The sequence below is a fragment of the Poecile atricapillus genome, chromosome Z (assembly GCF_030490865.1).
Source record: "Poecile atricapillus isolate bPoeAtr1 chromosome Z, bPoeAtr1.hap1, whole genome shotgun sequence".
NCBI classification, from domain to species: Eukaryota; Metazoa; Chordata; class Aves; order Passeriformes; family Paridae; genus Poecile; species Poecile atricapillus.
The window spans coordinates 99396152-99416836 of NC_081289.1; the positions used below are offsets into that span (position 1 = coordinate 99396152).

The 20685-nt window shown below is 40.5% G+C and overlaps 1 protein-coding gene across 2 annotated transcripts in view; it reads left to right on the plus strand.

Annotated features, from left to right (window-relative positions):
- The window catches only part of CPLX1 (complexin 1), a 106873-nt gene extending 86650 nt beyond the window's left edge, over positions 1-20223 (plus strand). For both annotated transcript variants that reach the window (XM_058827825.1, XM_058827826.1), the window contains exon 4: positions 15290-20223. In XM_058827825.1, coding sequence (XP_058683808.1) covers positions 15290-15487 — 198 coding nt within the window. In that variant the 3' untranslated portion in view covers positions 15488-20223. The remainder of the gene's footprint in view (positions 1-15289) is intronic.
- The last annotated feature ends 462 nt before the right edge of the window (positions 20224-20685 follow it).

The following is a 20685-nucleotide window of genomic DNA, read 5'->3' on the forward strand; positions in this document are numbered from 1 at the left end:
CCATATTGTCATAAAGGGACACCTGATGAAATCTCATTAATACCTTGATTTTTAACAGAAATAGAAAATTTTCTCCAAAAGTCTGACTAACCAATGAAATTAAATACAGCAGCCAGCAAAGCTTAAGATCCACTAGCTCCTTTAAAGGAGAGTCTGCAAGGGCCTCAGAGTGCCGGAGAGCAGTGATGGCATGCCAGAACCCAAAGAGAAGAGCTGCTGGAAGATGACTCTTACTGCACTGTGTTACTGTGGCTCAGGATGTGCAAAGAAAAACACTCCAGGCTTGTTTCTTGACCTTTTCTGGGAGGAATTATCCAGCTTAGCAGCATCACTGAAAAAGGTCCACAAATTACAGGGGGAAACAGGGATAGTTAGTGAGGTGGGACATCAAGCTTTGACATTGCTAGAGCTCATCTACTCCTGCCTGCTGAAATTATCATTATGGACAGGTAGTGAATATTATCATCCTGGCTGGAAACCCATTAACTCTGTGGAAGGTCTTTCGTATTAGTCATCAGAGCTAGTGACACTGATCTTTGGTCTGCTCAAAGTGATAGGCACTTCAAAAAGAGCTAGGTGTCTGGTATGCAACAAAAAGGTCTTGTAGGGAAATGAGAATTGCAGGAAGTCTATCTCACTGCTATTGCCAGCTTTCATTAGCTGAGCCCAAATTTATTGTTGCTTCCATTTCTGTTGAAGGAATGGATTATGGATTATACCTCTAAGAGGAGGTAGTGGGGAGAGAGAGAGGGAGGGAGGGAGAAAATGGAAGATGAATCTCAATTCTTTCTAGTTTTAGTGAATCAGACAGAATGAGAATGGATGATTAAGTAAGGTTAATTAGGTAATTAAGTAATTAATTAGGTAATTAAGTAAGTTTATAAAAAAATTAAAGGACTTTAAAATGGGCACCTACAGACATCAGAGTGAGAAAGAGATGAATTCAAGTGAGGAGAAAGGTTTGGGAATATTTGAGATCATTTTAGGGGTAACCAGGACCACCAATGAGTTTGCCTTACCAAACTTTAGCAATCGGCTGTTCATTGTTTCCACCTGAGCTGGCAGTCATTTCTTCCTTGGTACCCACCAGGGAGAAATTAATACCCAAGAACATGATGTCCCAGGTGCACACCTTAGAATGGAATGTGCTGCTGCCCACAATGTATGCCTCTCCCCACTGACTAGAAGGACTTAGAACAGATGCTTAACTTATAGCTATCAAACTATTGAGCAAGTGGTCACTCCTTGTCTTCTATTGCCAGGTTCATTGCAAAGCCCTTGTGTAGAGGGGTGCCCAAAATGGGAGAACATCATGTTAAATAGGCAGCTTAGTTAATCTTAGTCATGGCCTTAAAACAGTTTGCAGTCTGTTTCTGTCTCTGGAGCTGGAGATGTTTGGCAAAGGGCAGCCCTCGAGTTCTTGTCACAGAGGCCACCCCTGTAAGACCCCTGCTGTCACCACCTGGACATATGAACCCAATGCTGTGCAGCTTCCCAGGCTTTGTCTCTTCTGCTGCAGAACTGCTCTGCATTTCTAAGGTAAAGTTTAGAAGGTAATTGTTCCAGTGTCTGGAGCTTTGTTTTTTGTTTTAAATATACTTTTCAGATTATATCAAAGCAGGAAAATATTGCTAATGTCTCCTAATTAAATTCACTGAAGCAAATCATCTTTCTGCTTCCTACGTTCTCCATTGTCTGCTGTGTTTCTGTATCTCCTGCAGCAAGAACTGGCACCTTCTTCTCCTGGGAGCCACACACTTGCTCTGATAAAGGCTGATGAAGTTAGTGCCCCAGAAAAGTAATTTTCCAAACAAAAAGCTAAATAACCAGATAAATAATATTTTCACACAGCATTACTGAATAACAACACAGAATCCTCAGAATTGCAGTGGCTGCACTGGGAAGTGGGTGAGAGGTGGAATATTGATGGGCAGTCTAGAAAGCAAGCAGGTTCTTTTAGAGCCAGCTATGATCATGCTATGTCACTGAGTTGTGCTTGTTTTCAGACAATCAGAGGCTGTGTATCTCTAAGACTTACGCTTTTTTTCTCTTGACACTTAAGTGGGAGGGGCTAGTTTCTTGAGTGAGAATGAAGTCAAACAAGAGCAGGAACTGGGGCTGAGGAACCTGCCACATTGGGAAAGTGACAGGCAAGCTGTTACCAGTAAGGATGCCAAGAATGCATGAATATATAAATAAAAGGAAGATTTTCTATCAGCAAAGAGATGCACACCATGTTTCCCACTCTTCTTGAAAGTACTCCAGAATTAGAAGCTTGTGCCCAACTTAAAAATCTGCACACTAGATTTTTGCCAATGTGCAAACTTCCTACCCTCCCACACTCTACAAATCTCTTTGACAAAAATCCTGCAGATGACGGATTTCCACCCTTGAAGCACATAAGGTCAAGAACAATAAGTACCTGAACTCACACACTTCAGCATCTGCTAAGCAAGATCTGAAAGGTAATCACAGGCTATGAGCTTGACCTGTTGTCATGGTGCCAGGACCTGTCCATCAGTGAGCATGAAACAACATCTCTTTTCACTCCTGCAGCCCAGCCAGCTCAGACCCAGAGAAGTGTTTCTACTTTTTTATTTGTTCTGCCCAGGCTGTAGTCTGGGCTGAGCTTATTGATAGCTTCTCTGTTCTGCACGTAGAGCCCTTCCTTTCAGGGGCTTCTCAAAGGCCACAGTGTTCCTTCTCTCAGTGTAAGAGTTCCTATGTTTGTCACTGTGTTTGTGCTAGTTTTTTCTGTGTGTACTTGTATGGTAGTAACTTTTAAAGAACTCTACTCTTAGTAAAAGGTATGCTTCTGCTATCACAGAACTTGTCTTGTGGCAGCAAACACTGAGATTTGAAAGGACTTTTCTCACAGCTTCTCAACAAAAACTGTTACAGTAAAAGATTCCAGGTGTTAACAGCAATTTGGATAACTAGGGCCATTACCAAAAAAACTGAGGCTTTGGCCAAAACCCCCAACCAGCTGATCCAAAAAAGCTCATGTGTTCCCAAAAAAGCTAGTCAAGTGTATTCTTACTTGATCTTTTTAATTACTCCTTTTTTTACATCTGAAGAATAGTTGTTTATTAATGGCCTGCAGCAATGTGATTTTCTTAAGTAACAGGCTGCTCATGGCTTTGCTAGGCATGTACAGATATTTTATGATGGGAAGGTACTAAATAGTGGTTGGGACGCAGAACAGAATAATCAGATGAGCATGTTGGTGATAAGCATGGTCCCACTTATGTGCAGGCTGAGTTACTGATATGTTCTTGTGTTCTCTTCCAACACTCCTTTGCCCTTTGAGGTTTTTCAAGGTGTGATTTCAGGTCCCTCTTCCCTCTTCTCCTGCCCCCCACATCCCACACTCAGCTACTGAAAGTTTCATTAATGAAATCAAAGTACTCAGACAATATGAAAATAAAATAGAGAGCCAGCTTCCCTTTGCCTAGCTTGAGGAGAATAAGACAAGCATGGACTGGGTGTCAATTACCCCATAAGTAAGTTCTTTGAACTGCTGCTTTTTGACATGGGCACAACAAGAATTCAACATGCTGCATGCATCCCACTCACTACTATGACAGAAAATCCCTACCCAACTAGATCAAGAAAGAGAAAGAAAATGGCCCTGTTACTCTTTTCTTGACTCACTGTCTGGAACTCATGTCTTCCATGCATTAAGAAGTTTACACTTCAGCTGTTCCATACCCTTCTGTCTGAATTGTTATGAGGTCCTGCATACATGGAGAGGGCAAGAAAAACTGGAGACCCCAACCAAGACCTCAAGAACTTTTGCAGTTTATAAAAATTATTAAAGAGCCTTTGAAAAGACTCCTTTTGGTACTTTAGTGAATGGATGCTGGTAGGAGATGAAACACCTTTGTCTTGTTGCCATAGAAAAAAGGTGTGCCTGGAGAAAATGTACAGTAGAGCAAGCTCCTCTGCATAGCATTCATCTCCTGCTTCTGCTGTGCAGCTCTTAGCTCGATGTGGGCTGTGAGCTCCATCTGCTCCTGCTCACATATCCCTGACAATACAAAATGTTTGTTCTCTGACCGTGGCCAGCTGAGAGAAAGGACAAAGCTCAACAACTGATTCCACACAGAGGAAATAAGAAATGTGCTCCTCATCTCCAGAATGGGTTTCGAGCTATCAGCCCAAGCTAGTTGCTTGCTGTTGCAATGGTCTGAGATTTTTTTATGCCTTGGCTGTTTACAGTTGAAAACACTTCTTCAGGTTTGTCATAGCAACCCAACCTTGCAACACTGTACAGACTGAGTGGGTCTCACTTCAACACCATTATTGCTGTTTGGTTGGATTGTTAAGATGAAGCAGATATTTTCCCTTACCAGCTTTCACTACAAACATGTCATCTCTAGTCTCTTGGAAAGCAAGAGGACTACCTCCAATTACGCAAGGAAGAGGCACCGGTGTGCCAGTTCAAAAAGAGCTAGAGAAAAAAAGTGACTTGCCCTTCATTTTTTCATGCCCTTCTGAAAAGCTGCAGCATATGAATTAACACTCATAATTTCCTACTCTCTCTTTTGTATGTCAAAAGTTTTCTTCCTATTTTTAAAGCATTTTGATGTTAGAATTCTCACATGCCAGTTAATGGGATTGAGAAACACTCTTTGTACTTCAGAGGGGAGAGTGTGTCAAAGGTTTGAAACTAATTGATTAACTACCTCTGATTTTACTGAGTCTTGGCTCAGAGTTTGTGACAATGCCTTGGTCTCCACAAATGTACCGGCAGGGTGGCTGTGCTAATTAGATCCTAGCTGCAATGGAAGGATTTATTCCACACAGTAGAATCCCCAAGGAATTGATGACAACAATTAAATAGTCTCAAAGCAAAGACTAAAGATAATCACCTAACTAATCTTTCCTTATCTCATACTATTGCTGAATTACATTATCTAGTGCTGTCAACAAAGTCAGCATTTACAGCTTTGGTGTAGGTTACTTGAAAAAAAAAATTATTACTGAAAATTTGAGGCAGTTTATTGTCCTGTCAAATTCATCTCAACCTAGGGGAGTTGCTGAGGACAGTATAATATAAATGGCACAGAAACAACTTCTATTTCAGTATGCATCATTGTAAGCAACGACTGTGTTTCAGAGCAGATTCATTGTAGCCCCTTTAGAAGGGTAAATCTTACTTAAATTCTCTGTTCACCAAGAAGAAATTAACTGTCTCCCATATGGTCACACAGAAAGCTGACAAAAATTGCAGATGCATACCTAAATGTTGGTCTAAGGGCCTCTTTTGCTCCCAGGTTAGTTCCTGGAATTCTCAGCAGTAGTGATATGCGTGCTGCTTTTATACCTGGGCCTGTTAGTTGGCTCTTACTCTAATTTCTTTTTTTCTTTGTCTTCTGGTTTTGGTTTGTTGTTTTTTGGGGTTTTTTTGGCGTAGTAGTCTATGTTTATGATCTATTGAATTTTTTTAGATAGAAAATTCTTTTTCCCTTCCCTCGAACCTGCTGTCTAGTAGAAGAGTACAGTTGAATGAAACTGTCCCTCACAGTGCTGGACTACACTAGGGAACACAAATTTAACTGGAGCATGCTTTCAGTCACATACGGGGGTACTGTTTCCAGAATCTGTTCTAAGTTCCTTCTTGCTCTGCTGTGATGAGCTCTGATAACCTATTACTCTGTTGAAAACACCATCCTACATGTTCATGAGCACTTCTTAGTGTACTACAAAATGCCAAGGAGTACCTAAAGTTTCATAGTAGCTATAGCTGATATGTGCACAGAGAAATGTTCTAGCAATATGCTAGAAACAAAACTGACAATAAGAAGCTGTTTTTTAAAAAATCTGTGTTTTGTGGCTTCCCAAGGATTTGCAGAGATGAGACACAGAGAGCTCACAGCTTACCAACTGAAAGCTGAACTTAAAATGAATCAGCCATTTAGGGCTCAACCTCTGAATTTTCAGCTGGCTTCAAGCTCCAATCTGCCAAAGTGTTTGTGATCAATAATGCAATGAAATGCTGAACCCCACCAAGAACAAACCTTGTAAGGCAGGATAATAACAAATTTTTAAGCCTCATGAGCTAACAATGAGTTCCCTATTGCCCTGGAGAGCACAAACATATTTCATTTGGCAGGTATCTGGACCTTCATCATGCTTTTTGCACTCCAAGAAAAAATATTACTCCTCATCCTGTGGTGAACCACTCCTTATCCTCTGGAGTACTTGTATTAGGTTCTTGTAAAAACACACTGACTGGACTAGAGCTTTCAAAATAAGATTTAGTAATGTAAAAATGAAAACAAACCCAAAAAACCTAAACCAAACAAGAACCAAAACAAAAAACAGCTGTCACATGTGGCAAACACAGGCTATGGAAAATAAATTGTTGTGTCTAATCTAAATTGCTTTAGTATCCTGGGGAAATAATTTTACCAGCCTTTACTAAAAAAAAAGGCTTTCATTTGGCAAAGGAAATAAATGCAGGAGGCAGGAAGAAGGATGAGCAGCTTATACCCCATGTGGCACAAGCATAAAGAAAGATATATCCTATGGATTTATTTGTGCTATCAGATACATAGCTATAACATAAATTCTTCTACACTCATACAAGTAACTGCATTTATCCATTTCCAAGACTCTGTCATTGGTTTCTGGGAAGTTTTTCTAGTGGAAAACTAAATGTAGACTTCGGATGCACAAGAAATCAGTACTTGCTTTGGCTAGGAATGCACCTGCTCTGCATCACGTTAAAAATGCCTCTGTTCTCATGGGAACCTTCTGCAGCTTGACCCCATCTTGGTGATCATGGAGCAAATCTAAACTTTCACTGGAACTTATGAGCAATTTAACTGCAGTTGTTACTGTGGAATATGTAAATTTTCTTTCTTCTTGTCCTGCTTAACTGCTTTGAAGAATTGAATTGACCCAGATTTTCTTAACTGAAGCTGCAAGTTGGATTCTGGGGGAGAGATATTTCCACAGGGCCCAACAGGTTTATGATTACAGTATGTACTGTACTTATCTTGAGCTCTGTGGTCATGAGTCAGTGCACTGATTTCAGTCCATCCTCCAGGTACCTAAAATTGGTATTTTGGAGCCTCTGATCATATGCTCTTCTTCATGAGTCAGATATTCTCTGCTTACTCTGCAGATTCCATATCTGATTACAAGATGGAAGAACTTTGCTAGTCAGCAGTAATTTGATTATCTCCATTCCTGAAGCTTTCAAGACCTCATTCCCTCTCACTGAGGCTGACCATATTGCAGAAGGGCATTGTTTTAACATGGATGCTACACACATAAAAGGAAGAAAATAAACATATTTGCAAGCACAGAGAAAATGAAAACATGTTTTCTGCTGAGTGTTCTGAAAAATTCATGGTATGTAATATCTATGTCTGTTGTTTCTTCTCAGAGGGTTAGTTTCCAAAGAGTAGTAAATTTGTTCACAAATTGTAGTTCATACTGCCTGTATGTAGTATGTAGTAATGGGAAAAAAGGGTATTTGGCTGGGAAAACTTAGCATAGTCCAGTGACTTGGGCAGTGAGCAGAATGCCCAGTTTGCTTCGGCAGAGTCAGCACACACAGTAAATTAATCTAAAATGTGTTTCCCATCTGCGTGTCTGCAAACACACCCAGCATGGGGACAAAACAAGAGGAGTTAAGAGATGCATGCATGCCTGCAGGGCCAGGATCTTATTGGAACACGGGTGTGGTGGATGGCTTCTGTAACTGGGTATCAGGAGAGCAGACTTTAGGCTCTTCGGAGATCTGCTTGGTAGAATACCATGGGATAAAGTCCTGGAGTGAATAGCAGTCCAAAAAATCTGTTCAGTATACATGGATCTCCACATCCAAACTCAGGAGCAATGAATTTCAACAAAGATGCTCAGCAGCATCATGGAACAGATCCTCTAAACTGGAGAGACACAGATTTGATGGCTGGACCACTTGGTGGTTAAGGAATTGGTTGGATGGGCACAAAGGTCTGTGGTGTAACATCCCATCCTTAAGGGGAAGGGAGCATGCAAAATTAAAAAATGCTTGTGGTCAAAAGTGACAACAAAACTAAGAGGGTCCACAAAAACTGACAATGTTTTATTAGTAAATTATACACTTGGCATAGAAATTGGTATTAGTTAGCCCCTGACCTACCATATAAGCACATGGCAGTGGATTTTGGGTAAAGGGTTGAGATGAAAAGGAAGAGAGAAGGGAAGAGATGAATTAGAGAGTGAGGAAGGGAGGTAGGGAAGGGGAAGGGAAGGGGGAAGGAGAAGAAATCACCAGGGACAGGTTCCAGTGTCAGGGTGGTCTTGTTTCCCCCTTACAGTCCATACTCACTTCTTTACCTCTTTCCTGTGCTTGTGTTGTGCTGTGTTTGGCTTATCTTACAGGAGCCAGAACAAGGATTTTTGTTCTGGAAAAGTTCAGGAATGAAAAGTTGCGCTTTACCTCTACATGGCCTCCATCTCCAGCCATGTCTTGTTCTTTCCCATGGCATGTAACTACCAACAATTCTTGTCTGTTACCAACATGGTTCGCTACATAGCTATTGGGCAGTCAGTGTTTGAGACACATAAATTTAGCCTCCTTGTCTTCTAGTATTCTATATGTGGTTAAAGGCTCAGTGTCCAAGCAGACACCAGAGATGAGTGCTGTTCTCAGTGTTTGGTGTTGAACTGACACTGTTCAACATCTCTGTCAGTGACATGGACAGTGGGATCAAGGGCACCCTCAGCATGTTTGCCACCAACACCAAGCTGTGTGGGGCAGCCAACATGCTGGAGGGAAGGGATGCCATCCAGAGGGGCCTGGACAGGCCGGAGAGGTGGAGCTGTGCAAACCCCATGAAGTTCAACAAGGCCAAGAGCAAGGTCCTGTACCTGGGTTGTGGCAATCCCAAGCACAGATACAGTCTGGGGAGGGCATGTATTGAGAGCAGCCCTGAGGAGAAGCACTTGAGGGTGGATGAGAACTTTGACTTGGCTTGGCAATGTGCATTTGCAGTCCAGAAAACCACCCTATCCTGGGCTGCATTAGAAACAGCTTGGCCAGCAGATCTAGTGAAGTGATCCTATCCTTCTATTGCACTTTCTTGAGACATATCTGGAACACTGGGTCCAGCTCTGGGAACCTGAACATAAGAAGGACATGGACCTGTTGGAGCAAGTCCAACAGGAGTGTCACAAAGATGATTCTTCTCTCTCCCATGTCTGGATGGGACTCTAAGCAAACTAGTCTAGTGGAAGGTGTTCCTGCCTATAGGGGGTTTGGGGTGATTTGGAGATATTTGCAAGGTCTCTTCCAGCCCATACCATTCTATAATCCTATGATCCCTTTATTTTAACTAGGTTTGTCTGAGCTGGTTTCCACTGAAACCAATGAAGTGATTCTGCTTGATCTGAGTTTGCAGAAAATTCAGAGATGGCTTTTGCAACCAGGAACCTGATGCAGTTCTGTTTTTCACTTAAATAGGAACAGTGGACAGATACTATGTTGTTTACAATCAAAGTAAACAAACAAAGCTTGTTGAGTACAGATCTGATCTCCTCCAGAGAGCAGTGCTTTATCTTGCACTCCATCTGTTGCAGAGCCGCAGAAAAGCAAATTTCATATCTATTGTTTAAGGTAGCACTACCCGTGGATGCCTGGGGCACTGGATATTCCCATCAGATTGTTCTGCAGGTCCACAGTTAATTGGAATGGAAAACAGGGATGTGGTTCTCAGGCAGCAATATTGCCATAGGGGAGAAGGAAAGACTGCTAGATTCACCCAGTGTCACCAGAAGATGCTGATGGGAGGCAGATGAAGATCAGATGAGCCCTTTGAAATCTGCACTTGCATCTGATCTGTGTTTGTGGTGCAAGAGAAAACCTGTAGGCCTCTGTGTTTTCTGTGGGAGCCCTCTGAGAGAAACAGGGGGATAAAACTGAACAGCTGAAACAAGACAGGTCATACAAGAATTGCTGTGATTTTGGCAGAGATGAAAGACTGAGCTAGCACAGAGTAGCAAGGCATGTGTAGCCACAGGGAACGTATGGAGAGATGGAACCTTGGATGAGGTAAAGGATTCAAAGGACATGAGCCAGGTTTACAAATAACTGCTGCTGGAAAACTGCCTGAAAAACTCTGACAACCCCAAGAAGATGGTTTCAGAACATCTTGTGCAGGAGAGATGAGGTCTTCCCTTTGCATCTCAAGTGTCCCCTACCTGAAGTTTAATTGTCCTCCTTTCTTTCTCTCTGACACCTCTCTCCTGAGCTGTGCTCCTGTTTGGCTCATACGCAATTGAACAATGTAGTTTAGGAATGCGGTAGCCAGACTTCGCCTTGTTCTTTTCCATTATTAATCAGCTGTCTTCCACTAACACATTGACAGGGTCAGCAGAGGTGTGCAGCATTATGTAGAGACAGGAAAATGCCCACACCTACGCTCAGTCCACACAGCCCCCACCCACACTCCCCACACATCCTGCTGAGACACCCACCATTCTCTCTCATACCTTTCATTCCTTGCCACAGCTTGAAATTTGCATGATTGCCCATGTGGCAGGTTGTGGTTCTTTGTTCATTACTCCTCAGGAAACACAGAGATTATGTAGGGTCAGTGTGTCTGAGTTGCCTGAAATGGTCTGTGTAATTCTAACACTTCATGGCAGACCTTGAACTTAAATGGGTTACTTGAGAGAGTGTCCTCCCTTCGTATGTGTTAAAAGGCTCCCCCAGAAGTTTCCTGGGGACTAAACCTCTCTCTAATACATATATATATATATAATGAAATGAGCAGATTTGAGGTGAAAGAAAAGCCAGGGCACATTTTTGGGCAGATCTACATCAAAGTAGGCTCTGTGCTTTAAACAGTGGTGAGAACAGTATACTTGGGGCTCTGGGTTTCAGCACCCTCACCTCCTGTATTTGAAAGCCTGTTCACTCACAGAGAGACCAAAGAAATCATGTTGGAAGACTTCCAAGTTTGTACAAATCAAATAAAAGAGGAGTCTTTTTCTGTACCCTAGATTCCCACAGTTGTGGAACTAAAGGTCAGTGCTGAACTCTACCAATTGCTCTCGATTTGTTTAAGTCCTGCATATATTCCTGGCAGAAAATTTCATGCATTAAGATCTGAATTGGGCTGATGTTCTCTTTGGTAATGGAAGAGAAAAATAAGAATTTTGCACAATTGATAAATAATGTCCAAAAGGACAGATGAAAGACAAATATTTTTGCAGTAGCTGCATATTTCCAGATTTTTTTTTAGGGTATTTCATGACAAATCACATTAGACATGAAGAGAAATATTTTAATTGCAAAGGGTAGTTAAGTTCCAGAACATGTGAGAGGTTTTCAATAGTTGAAGTCTCTAAGAAAAAGACTTACTCAGGTCAAGTTAACTCTTGAGATAAAATTATGTGCATGTTGTCTGTTGTTCCAGTGTCTTTTCTAACCACATGCTTTCAAGTCTGGCTGAATTTTTTTTTTTTCTTTTTTTGTACTGATGTTCAGAATATGAAGGAAATTTAACAGACAGAGCTGTTAGTATAGACACCCATAACTTTTATAGGAAGCAAGATAAGGAATAAGCATTTAAATCTCTCAGTAGCTTTTCAGTAGCTATTTACTTAACTAGTAAATAAAATAGTCATTCTAAAGATGGCTATATCTGCTGCAGCTGTTAGACAGTTTCAGTACTACCTGCAGCTATGCAAAACCTCTGTGAAGTAAAATTTCCTTAAGATAAATGTAACCACTATAATTCACATGCCAACCTTTTCCCAGAAGATAAAGCTCAGCATTATGTGATACACAGTATTATTTCATGCAGTATTACTTCATATGAAGCAATATTTGGACTGAGCTCAAGCTCTCAGAGCACCTTGGAAGGAAGAGCTTTTTCTTGACTTCTCTGATCCAAACATATAGTCTTTGAGTTGTCCTTGTATCCCCCACAAACCTCATTTTCTTGTTCTTTAGCTTTTTCAGATAAATCACTTGTTTCTAAGTAGGCAGTTCCAAATCTGATTCAAGGAAAGCTGCTCCCTTGCATGTTGATTGCAGCTATTTTCCTGCAGAATCAGTTCCACTCCTGACCCAAAGATACACCATTACTTCTGCAAGTGTCTTAACTATGATATTACTGTTTATTCATTCCATGGCCCAGATATTTGCTAGATAAACATGTTCATTTTTAGTAGCAACTGTTGGTTTGTCATAAGAAATTGTAACTACATTTATGGTAGGTTCACATTTTAGGCTGCAGATCCCGTTGGCTCAACAGTCCTCTACTCCCTGACCCTCTTACTGTTGTTAGATCAGATTTTCAGAATGTTTCTAGCTCTAGAAAGGCACCTACTTTGCCTCGTGAAAAACTAGAGGAATAGGGAAGAAAAGAGATGGGGAGGAAGTTGATGTATGTTAGTATGCTAGTCTGGTCTTTTTCCTGACAGTCGGTGTGGGTTAAGCCAAGGGCCCAGGTATTTTTTCCCTACTTTTCCCACCTGATGACTGAGGACTCCAGGCTGACAATACTTCTCTAACATGACCCAGTGACAGCAATTCCCACGTGGCCACAGAGTAATAACTCTAGGAGTGGCAAGAGGTTATACATACTAAAAATGTTTCAGTATCTTCCTAGGTTAGGTCCATAATTCTATGTATAGTAGAAGACATGCATATGTGACTGAAGGCCAAGCAGGTAATGATACAACTTCAGATATTAAATTTTGTGGAGTTGAACCTTGAATAAAAATGAAACTATTCTCATCCTTCAAATATTATGGAAGTAATGAAATATTTCCTGCCCTCAGAAAAACCAGAGCACCAAGAAGATTATTTTTAGTCATGTTTTAAAAAATTATCTGTTAACTTCACCCAAATGATTTAATGTGTAGACTATTTAAAATTTTTGTTAGATAAAGACTTTCCTTTCTATAATTTTATTTCCTCTGAAACAATTTCAAAACTAAATATGGCATTTTATTCACCTATGAATCTTCACAGCTTACATTTCTGTTAATGCAAAGCATTACAAAATACCACCAAATTTAAATGATAATACTGAATTCTCATAACTGTTTGGTTTTGGTCCACTCTTTCCTGTGAGCTGGATGTTTATTCATCCAGCTAGATGATCATCACATCTTGAGCTAATACTTGCTTTGAGATGGAGGATTTGCAAGCATGCAGGGTACCTGTGTGTTACTCTGATTTATGTTGTCTCCACTACTGTTCTCCTCTAGCTGCCAAAGGAAGGCACAATCTGCATACAAATTACACTGGGAATCACCTAGAGACATCTGCCTGTGGCCTGAGAGGGAGAGTGGAGTCAGCACAGCTGTGCAGACTGACTACAATCTAGCATTGTATGTCACTCCATCTGCGTGGTAGCTGGTCCTGTGTTGAATCTCCTTTGTGGTGTACAGCCCTGTAACTACAAGCTGGTCAAATTCTTTCCTTGTCTCACATGTGAATGGAGATATCATTTGTCTTTAATATCTTCCCCATGAAATCAGATGTGACCAGTAGGTATAGGTTATACCCAGTAGGTATAAAAATCTCAAGACAAACGTCTTAATGAACATTTTGGCATAGGAGAATTTATTTAGAGAACTAGAGTGTTTTGAAACCACTGCTTTCAACTTTGCCAGCTGTCATCTTAGATATAAATGATGATGGAGAAAGGAATCAAAAATAATGCCTTTGCTCAGAAATGTTTAGGAGGAAAAGTCACACCCAACAGCCCTCTGAAATCAGGAAGTCATGAGAAGCAGCAGTGCAGTTTTGGTTTTACTGGTTAACAATTTGTTCTAATCTTAGAAGTAGAAAAAATGAAAAAATAATAAAAATAGCATCTAGTTAATGTCTATTCAGCAGTAAGGTTTTATTGGTTTTTGAAAATACTGAGTACATGGTACCAACTTAATTCTCTGATGTTTTTTAAATCCTATTTAGTTTTTGTTCAATTTTCCTTTTAAGCATATTCATGCAAAATGAACTGTAAGCAATTGTGCAGGTGCTTGTGAGGTGGATGAGGAGCTGATAGTGAGCAGCCATGAAGGTGGCTTTTCAAAAACTAAAAAGGATAAGCGGAAGAATATTGCTGCCAGACAGGGAGTTGTGAGCCTGGGAACTACAAGCACCCTTGAAAGCAGTGAGAAATGGGACATTTCCTGAGTTCGCATCACGATCACAGTACCAAGAAAGTTTAGCCTCCATTTGCCATCAAAAAAAAAGTGGAAGCAGTCTGGGAAATTTGAATTGATCTGAATAAACAGAGCAGGTCTCTGAAGAACCTGACCTGACCTAGCTGAAAATGTTCCTACTCACTGCTTGTGCCAGATGGCCTTGAAATGCACCTTCCAGCCAACCCATCCTATGATTTGACAATACAGAGGATAACTTGCTGGTATACTTCTTGCTCTAGGTTTGCATGTGACAATTAGAGTTGATTTATTTTTTTTATTGTGTATACCTTAATCTGAAGCACTGCAAACTTATGTGAAGAGCAGCATATGCATATGTTTAGTTCTGTATTAAATCTAGCCTTTTGAATGTAATATCATTAAATAAGATTCTGGTTACTCATGTAATGTCTTAGTGGCACGAATTAGCAAATTTCAAGTACCCATTCTACTCACAGAGTTCAGAATGTTTATCTTCAAACAGTATGAGTCAGCTTATTTTCTCATGATGGTTTATTTTCACAGAGGTCCTTCTGTCCCACTTATACAAAGAGAACATGGATGGATGATATAGGTTATGTTCCACATGAGAATTACTGTTGTCTGCACTGCCATGCTGTCTGTCCTGACCTGTTTGCTTTCTTTTATTGATAACTAATTTTTCCCTGAAGTTTTGCCACATCTATAAACTATAAAATGCTGCAGATGGACTTTCAAAATCATTGCAGATGATGGACCTGGGCGTCAGACTTGTTAACAGAAAACAGGAGGATCAACATCAGTAAAATGCCACCCTAACACTTTACTAACACAGAGCTTATATTCCCTTTACTAGAGACCCCCTGGATCTGCACAGTCCCAGTTTCTCCCCTGTGCTTACTGCTGAGTGATCTCAGCATCTTGTCTTGTGAAGGCTATTCATCCACTGGGCTATACTTAGGGGAGGGTTGTTAGTGTGGATATTTTTAGTGTCTGTGTAAAAGAGCAAAATGAGACTATGTGATGTTCTTACTGCAGAATATGAGGCACCACATGCAATGGCTGGCTTCATCAGCCATCCTGTTCAGCAGTTGTGTTATTTCTCATATTATGATTCAGACAATGTGTTATCTCTCCCCTGCAGTATGGGATAAAGAAGAAGGAAGAAAAGGAAGCAGAGGCCCAGGCTGCACTGGAAGCTAACGCTGAAGGGAGTCTGACACGCCCAAAGAAGGCGATCCCTCCTGGCTGTGGGGATGAGGAAGAGGAAGAAGAAGAGAGCATCCTAGACACAGTCATCAAATACTTACCAGGGCCCCTGCAGGACATGTTCAAGAAGTAATAGCTGCATACTGTTAGATGGGCATAAACAGTACTGCAAAGGATTTCTCTTTTGCCCAATGGGGATTTACAATCTTGCCATTCATCCTGCAGTCCTCCCCACCTCTGCCCTCTACTGCTCACTAGGAGTCCCTTTGCTTCCCATTCCCTTCCAATTGTCTCTTTCCCTTTCCTCCACCCCAAGACTCATCCATTCCTTAATTTTGTACATAGTCACATCCAGTAGATGCCTCTGAATGGATGTAAAGATTAAAAAGCTGCAGACTACACAACTTTTATTATAAGCCATAGTACTATGTATGTTAAATAAGGCAACTGCACATCAAGCATAGGAAAGGAACAATCTCATTTCCATCCAATGCAAGAAGGAGTGTTCACTAAATATGAACAGTGGCCTCTTTAATTTTTTAAATTATCTTATTTTTATTATTGATAATAATTAATCATTATTATAATGTTCCTATTGATTGGGTCACTTCAGCCATTTTTTGTTGAGCACATCTGCTCTCAGAAGGGATATCTCAGTTTTGCCATGAAAGCAGAGCTTTTCTGTTTTAATTCTATCCGTGACATAAATAAAAGATCATTTGGAAAGTAAATCATGCATGACTTACACAGCTGACATCACTCAGAATTGTAGAAGAAGTGAGTCATCTGCCCTCAGATGCTGTAGAAGTTAAATGCCTCAGAATCTAAGCAAGAGTCATGTTACTTTGGGAATTAGCCATACATTTACCTTGAATGAGCAAATTGGTCAGGCACTTGCCTGAGAGAGCTGAAACCATAGAAGAGTGCACAGTGCACTGGTAGAGGACCTCCCCAACCCCTCTGAAGCCAATGACAAGTGTATTTGCTGCTGTGTTTAACCAATCTTTCTCTTTCTGCCATATTCAACCATCCCGTTTCCAGCAGTGCTTGCAGGTTGGACATTTGGGTTCCAGCATATTGTCATGGCTCTGTCCCTTTCCTCCAGTGTGTGGGAGTGTGTGGTGGCTTGAATGTTAGTCATGGCAGATCCATAAATATCCATGATGTTTATTGTGCTAAATTACTGCATTGCCTTGGGAGGTCACTTATTTTCTGCCCCACTGAGATTCTGCACCTGTAAAAAGTAGGTTTCAGTCTCTACCTACTCTAAAGACATACAGTGAGGATGCTTCTCTAGTGCTGTGCAGGAGCTAATTAATATTACAGAAGTGTGTGTTATCCCTTGATGCTAGCAGGGTGGGAGAAGATTTTTTTCTCACAATTATCTTTGTGGCCTTTTGCAGACACAGATACAGAAGTTTCCTCAATGAAACACTGTACATATAACATAATTGCATAACAAAATTCAAACTCTAAGGGAGATGTTGACTTTCAATACCTACACAGATTCAATACATAGATAGACCTACTTTGAACACAGGTCCTCATGATCAGATATCTGGCGTCTCATCTGAAGAGCTAATCCTGAATTTTTGCATCTGGCTAGGTCTCTGTAGTCAATGCTGTGAGAGTATCATGCCATCTCAGTCTCACAGTTTTGTCAGGAGAATCAGGGTTTGTCTGGCAGAACTAGGATTGCTTGTCCCTGTCCTGGGAACAGCAAAAATTTCCCAAGTACATGAATGAGATTTCAAAGCAAATACATTCTTTTTGCTCACAATGAAAAGGGGGATACGATCAGACACTTCATTATGCACCTAAATTTAATGTTTTACTTAAATGGATCTTCTTTGCACTGGTTCGGTGTAACTGAGTTTAGGCAAACATCTCAGTATTTTCCTGAATAAGATATTTTAGAAGACATTTATCACCTTTCCAGGTAAGCAGAAGAAATCTGTACCACATTTATCATCTTTTCAGGCAAGCAGAAGAAATCTGTACCATGGTTAAGAAATTGAGCATGAGAGCTCTGTACCTTCCTGTAGCATCTATTGTAATAGGAAAAGAGTATTTTGAAAGAGAATAAATATAATCTGCCCTTCTGGCACAATTTTTATTCAGGTGTTATAGTCCTCGCTTCTTCTCAAATAATTTCAAACATAACCTTCTATTGAATCCAAGGTGGAGGCTGAAGAGTTTTGACTGATATACAAGTCAGAAAAGTTGATAGAGATGCAGCTTGTTTCAGGCTGGATCTAGGAACAAGCCTTGTTTGTTCAAGTACAAGCTGCCAAGGTCTATCCAGAGGAAGGAGAAGTCAGGTTTTACTCATTGGTTAATGTCAATGGGACGTTTTTTCCCCCTAACTTTCATTTAAAACAAGATGACTGCTTCCCTCCTGATATTTTTAATGACCCAGAACACTCTATGAATCAGTGAATCAGTGCTCGGGTACAGCATGGTAATGTTGAAATTTACTATTTTCTAGGAAATGTCCTACTCACCCCATGCAAATTCAGCAACTAGTAACTTGAGGCTGTTTAAGTAAATCTCACCAAATTAAAAACTCTCTGTCACAAGGGCAGCGGCTCATTTTGATTCTCTGCCAGAGTGTCCAACATCCCTGAAAGCTTAAAGGCAGAGCTTGGCTCTTTGCTTCAGCCACTCATAGGTTGCTAGATCTCCTAACCTGGATCACTGACATATAGACATCAATGCTTTTGAAATGCCTTGATTAATCTCTGTGGCATTCATCCTCTATTACATAAGTAGTACCAGCAGAAATGTGCCTGCTCTAAAATGAGCATGCCCATTCATATATTTCCCTGGCCTTGTGCTGGAGAACTCTGCAAACAAACAAACAAATGAGAAGTTAAGCTTATTCCACTTTACTTTGGCTTTCCTCTAGCACTTGTTTTCTGACCTTTCCCTAACCCCCATTACTGATTCCCTTCCTCATCCAACCAAATACTGTTCCCGATGTAAGATCAGAATTTTCTGCCTATCATTCTCCTTTCAGAATGTTAGTGCTGCTTCTTTTCACAGTCCCTCTGGCAGCTTGATGTGCATGTTTGCACACACATCTGTGGAAGGTGAGGAAATCAGAGAAGACTGGGAGAAGAGAAAGTATGTTTGGTACTGTTTTAGATAATTATGCCTCAGTAGCTGTGGCATTGAATGACCAGCCTAAGTCAGGATCTTGTGTAGACTGTACTCAAATTTCTTAAGCAGATAGTGCTATCCCTGGGCTCAGAACACTAAAAATACTATCCTTGTGAGCTGAGCTCCTGAGCAGAGTGAACATCTGGATTGAACCCCTGAAGAGGGCCATAGGATCACTATACTGAGTCTGGTAGGCCTCATTCCAGGCTCACCAAGCAGGAGGGAAGGGGAAGGTGGTTTGTTAAATAGTGTTTACCAAGTCTTTTCTATTGTGGGATCTTCCCAGCTCCGCCATTTAATCACTTCTGTTATCTCAGCTGGCCACACCTGCAGCAGCCCTTCCTCCCTTGACAGCAGAGAGTTCATCCAAGTGTGAGCTGGCAGTTCTCATTTTCCTCTTCTTGCCATAAGAAACATGACAGAAGATCCACCACAGGTACTGGATAGATTTGCTTGGTTTTGCCTCACATAACTTTTGGCAGGTTGCATGAAGGACCTTTCCTCAAGTCATTCCACGGTCCCAAAGTGCCTAAGCCATGCTGAACAGACTCGAGAGCAAGGCACTCTCCCTTCTCTTCTGCCCATCTATTTCCCTTACTCAGAACTGGTAACAAGGGACACAGACACCTTTGACCCATGTCTGGAAGTCAGAAGCGTTGTCTCACACACTTTTCCCCTTGGCACTTATGGCAGGTGATGAAGCACTTAAACAAGAGACCAAAGAGAAGCATGGTTCATTGTTTGGATTCTGAATATCTTTTTGTCTTTCATGACATTTTTTTATTTGCATCACTGGTCTGTTCAATCTCAGGTAAATGAGGAATTTTAGTTTTATAACTAGTTTTTATTTACACAGAAAGGTTGTTGGCTAGACACTGCAGTCATTTTCCCTCACAGCTCCAAGACCTTACAGGTTAGTAAAAAAATAGTCAAAGGGCCTTCACATTTGGAGGGTAAATGATTTAGTTTGCCATTGACCTTGTGAACTCACATTTATATGTAGAGAAAGCCATATGAAATCAGACTGCAATATTAATTATCAATGCTACTATTACGTTTAAAATTAATAAAACAAAATATAAGATCATGTGCTTAATCACTTTGGAGCTCCTCTGTCTATATTTCTAGTATCATACATTGGCTTAGATCCCTCCCAACCTCTCTTCTTCATCAAGAAAGACCGTACCAGTGCTGCTGAATACATCTTTTTGCCAAGCTTTTTGTGCTAGAACAAGCATTGTTAGAAATTAGCTGTTGTGATCTAAATGTAACGTCTTCTGTATTTGAAAGTTGTCTGTATTTGTTCTGAATATATGTTATCGAGATAACTGTTTCTTCATGCACTGAGTTAGTAAAATGTTTTAGTACTGTCATTAAAAAAATTGCCTGTTTTCTCTCTTTCTCATTCACACACACAGAGCAAAATTTAACTTAGTCATGCATTTTCTAGTAGAAATGCTCCCCAGCTTTCTTTCAGATGCATGCAGTACTTGAGGATGATTTAAAATAGAGACATTGTGAATGTGATTTTAATTTGTTATTTTCCTGGTATTTTTTCCTGCATGATGTGGGTAAATGGTATGATGTTCTTTTAAAATGGAATCACAGCCAATAAAAAACCCCAGTGATTTCATAAATTGTTTGCAATGCTTTCCTGTGAAATTCCTACCAGGCTACATTTGGAAATCAAAGCATGGTTGCTCATATACAAACAGAATGGTAACAAAATTGAGGAGCAACGTGGATGTTATTTGAATAAATATGCTCATTTTTTCATTTGTCAAAAACACTCATGACTTTTGATGTGTACAGGTCATTATAAAATTTTAAATAAGTTTTGCTACTAGGAATTAGCTTTCCTTAGGAAGAGCAGAACAACACTCCTTTGAAAGAAACACAGACATTTAGCTACGGTTTAGTGACAATGTGTTTGGATCTTAAGACAAAAAATGTAAAACACTGATTTGTAATGACACTAAATGTATCTCAGGATCCAGAATTCGTGATACATATACAAAACTCTTTGAATGGCAAGTTCCACACAGCTAACCCTCATTTTACTTGCCCAGGCACAAATCATTAGTTGTTAACATTCAGCATGAGAATGTTGCATCACTTCAGAGAAAAATATTGCCACACATCTCATAGGAAGACCTGATTTTTACCCTT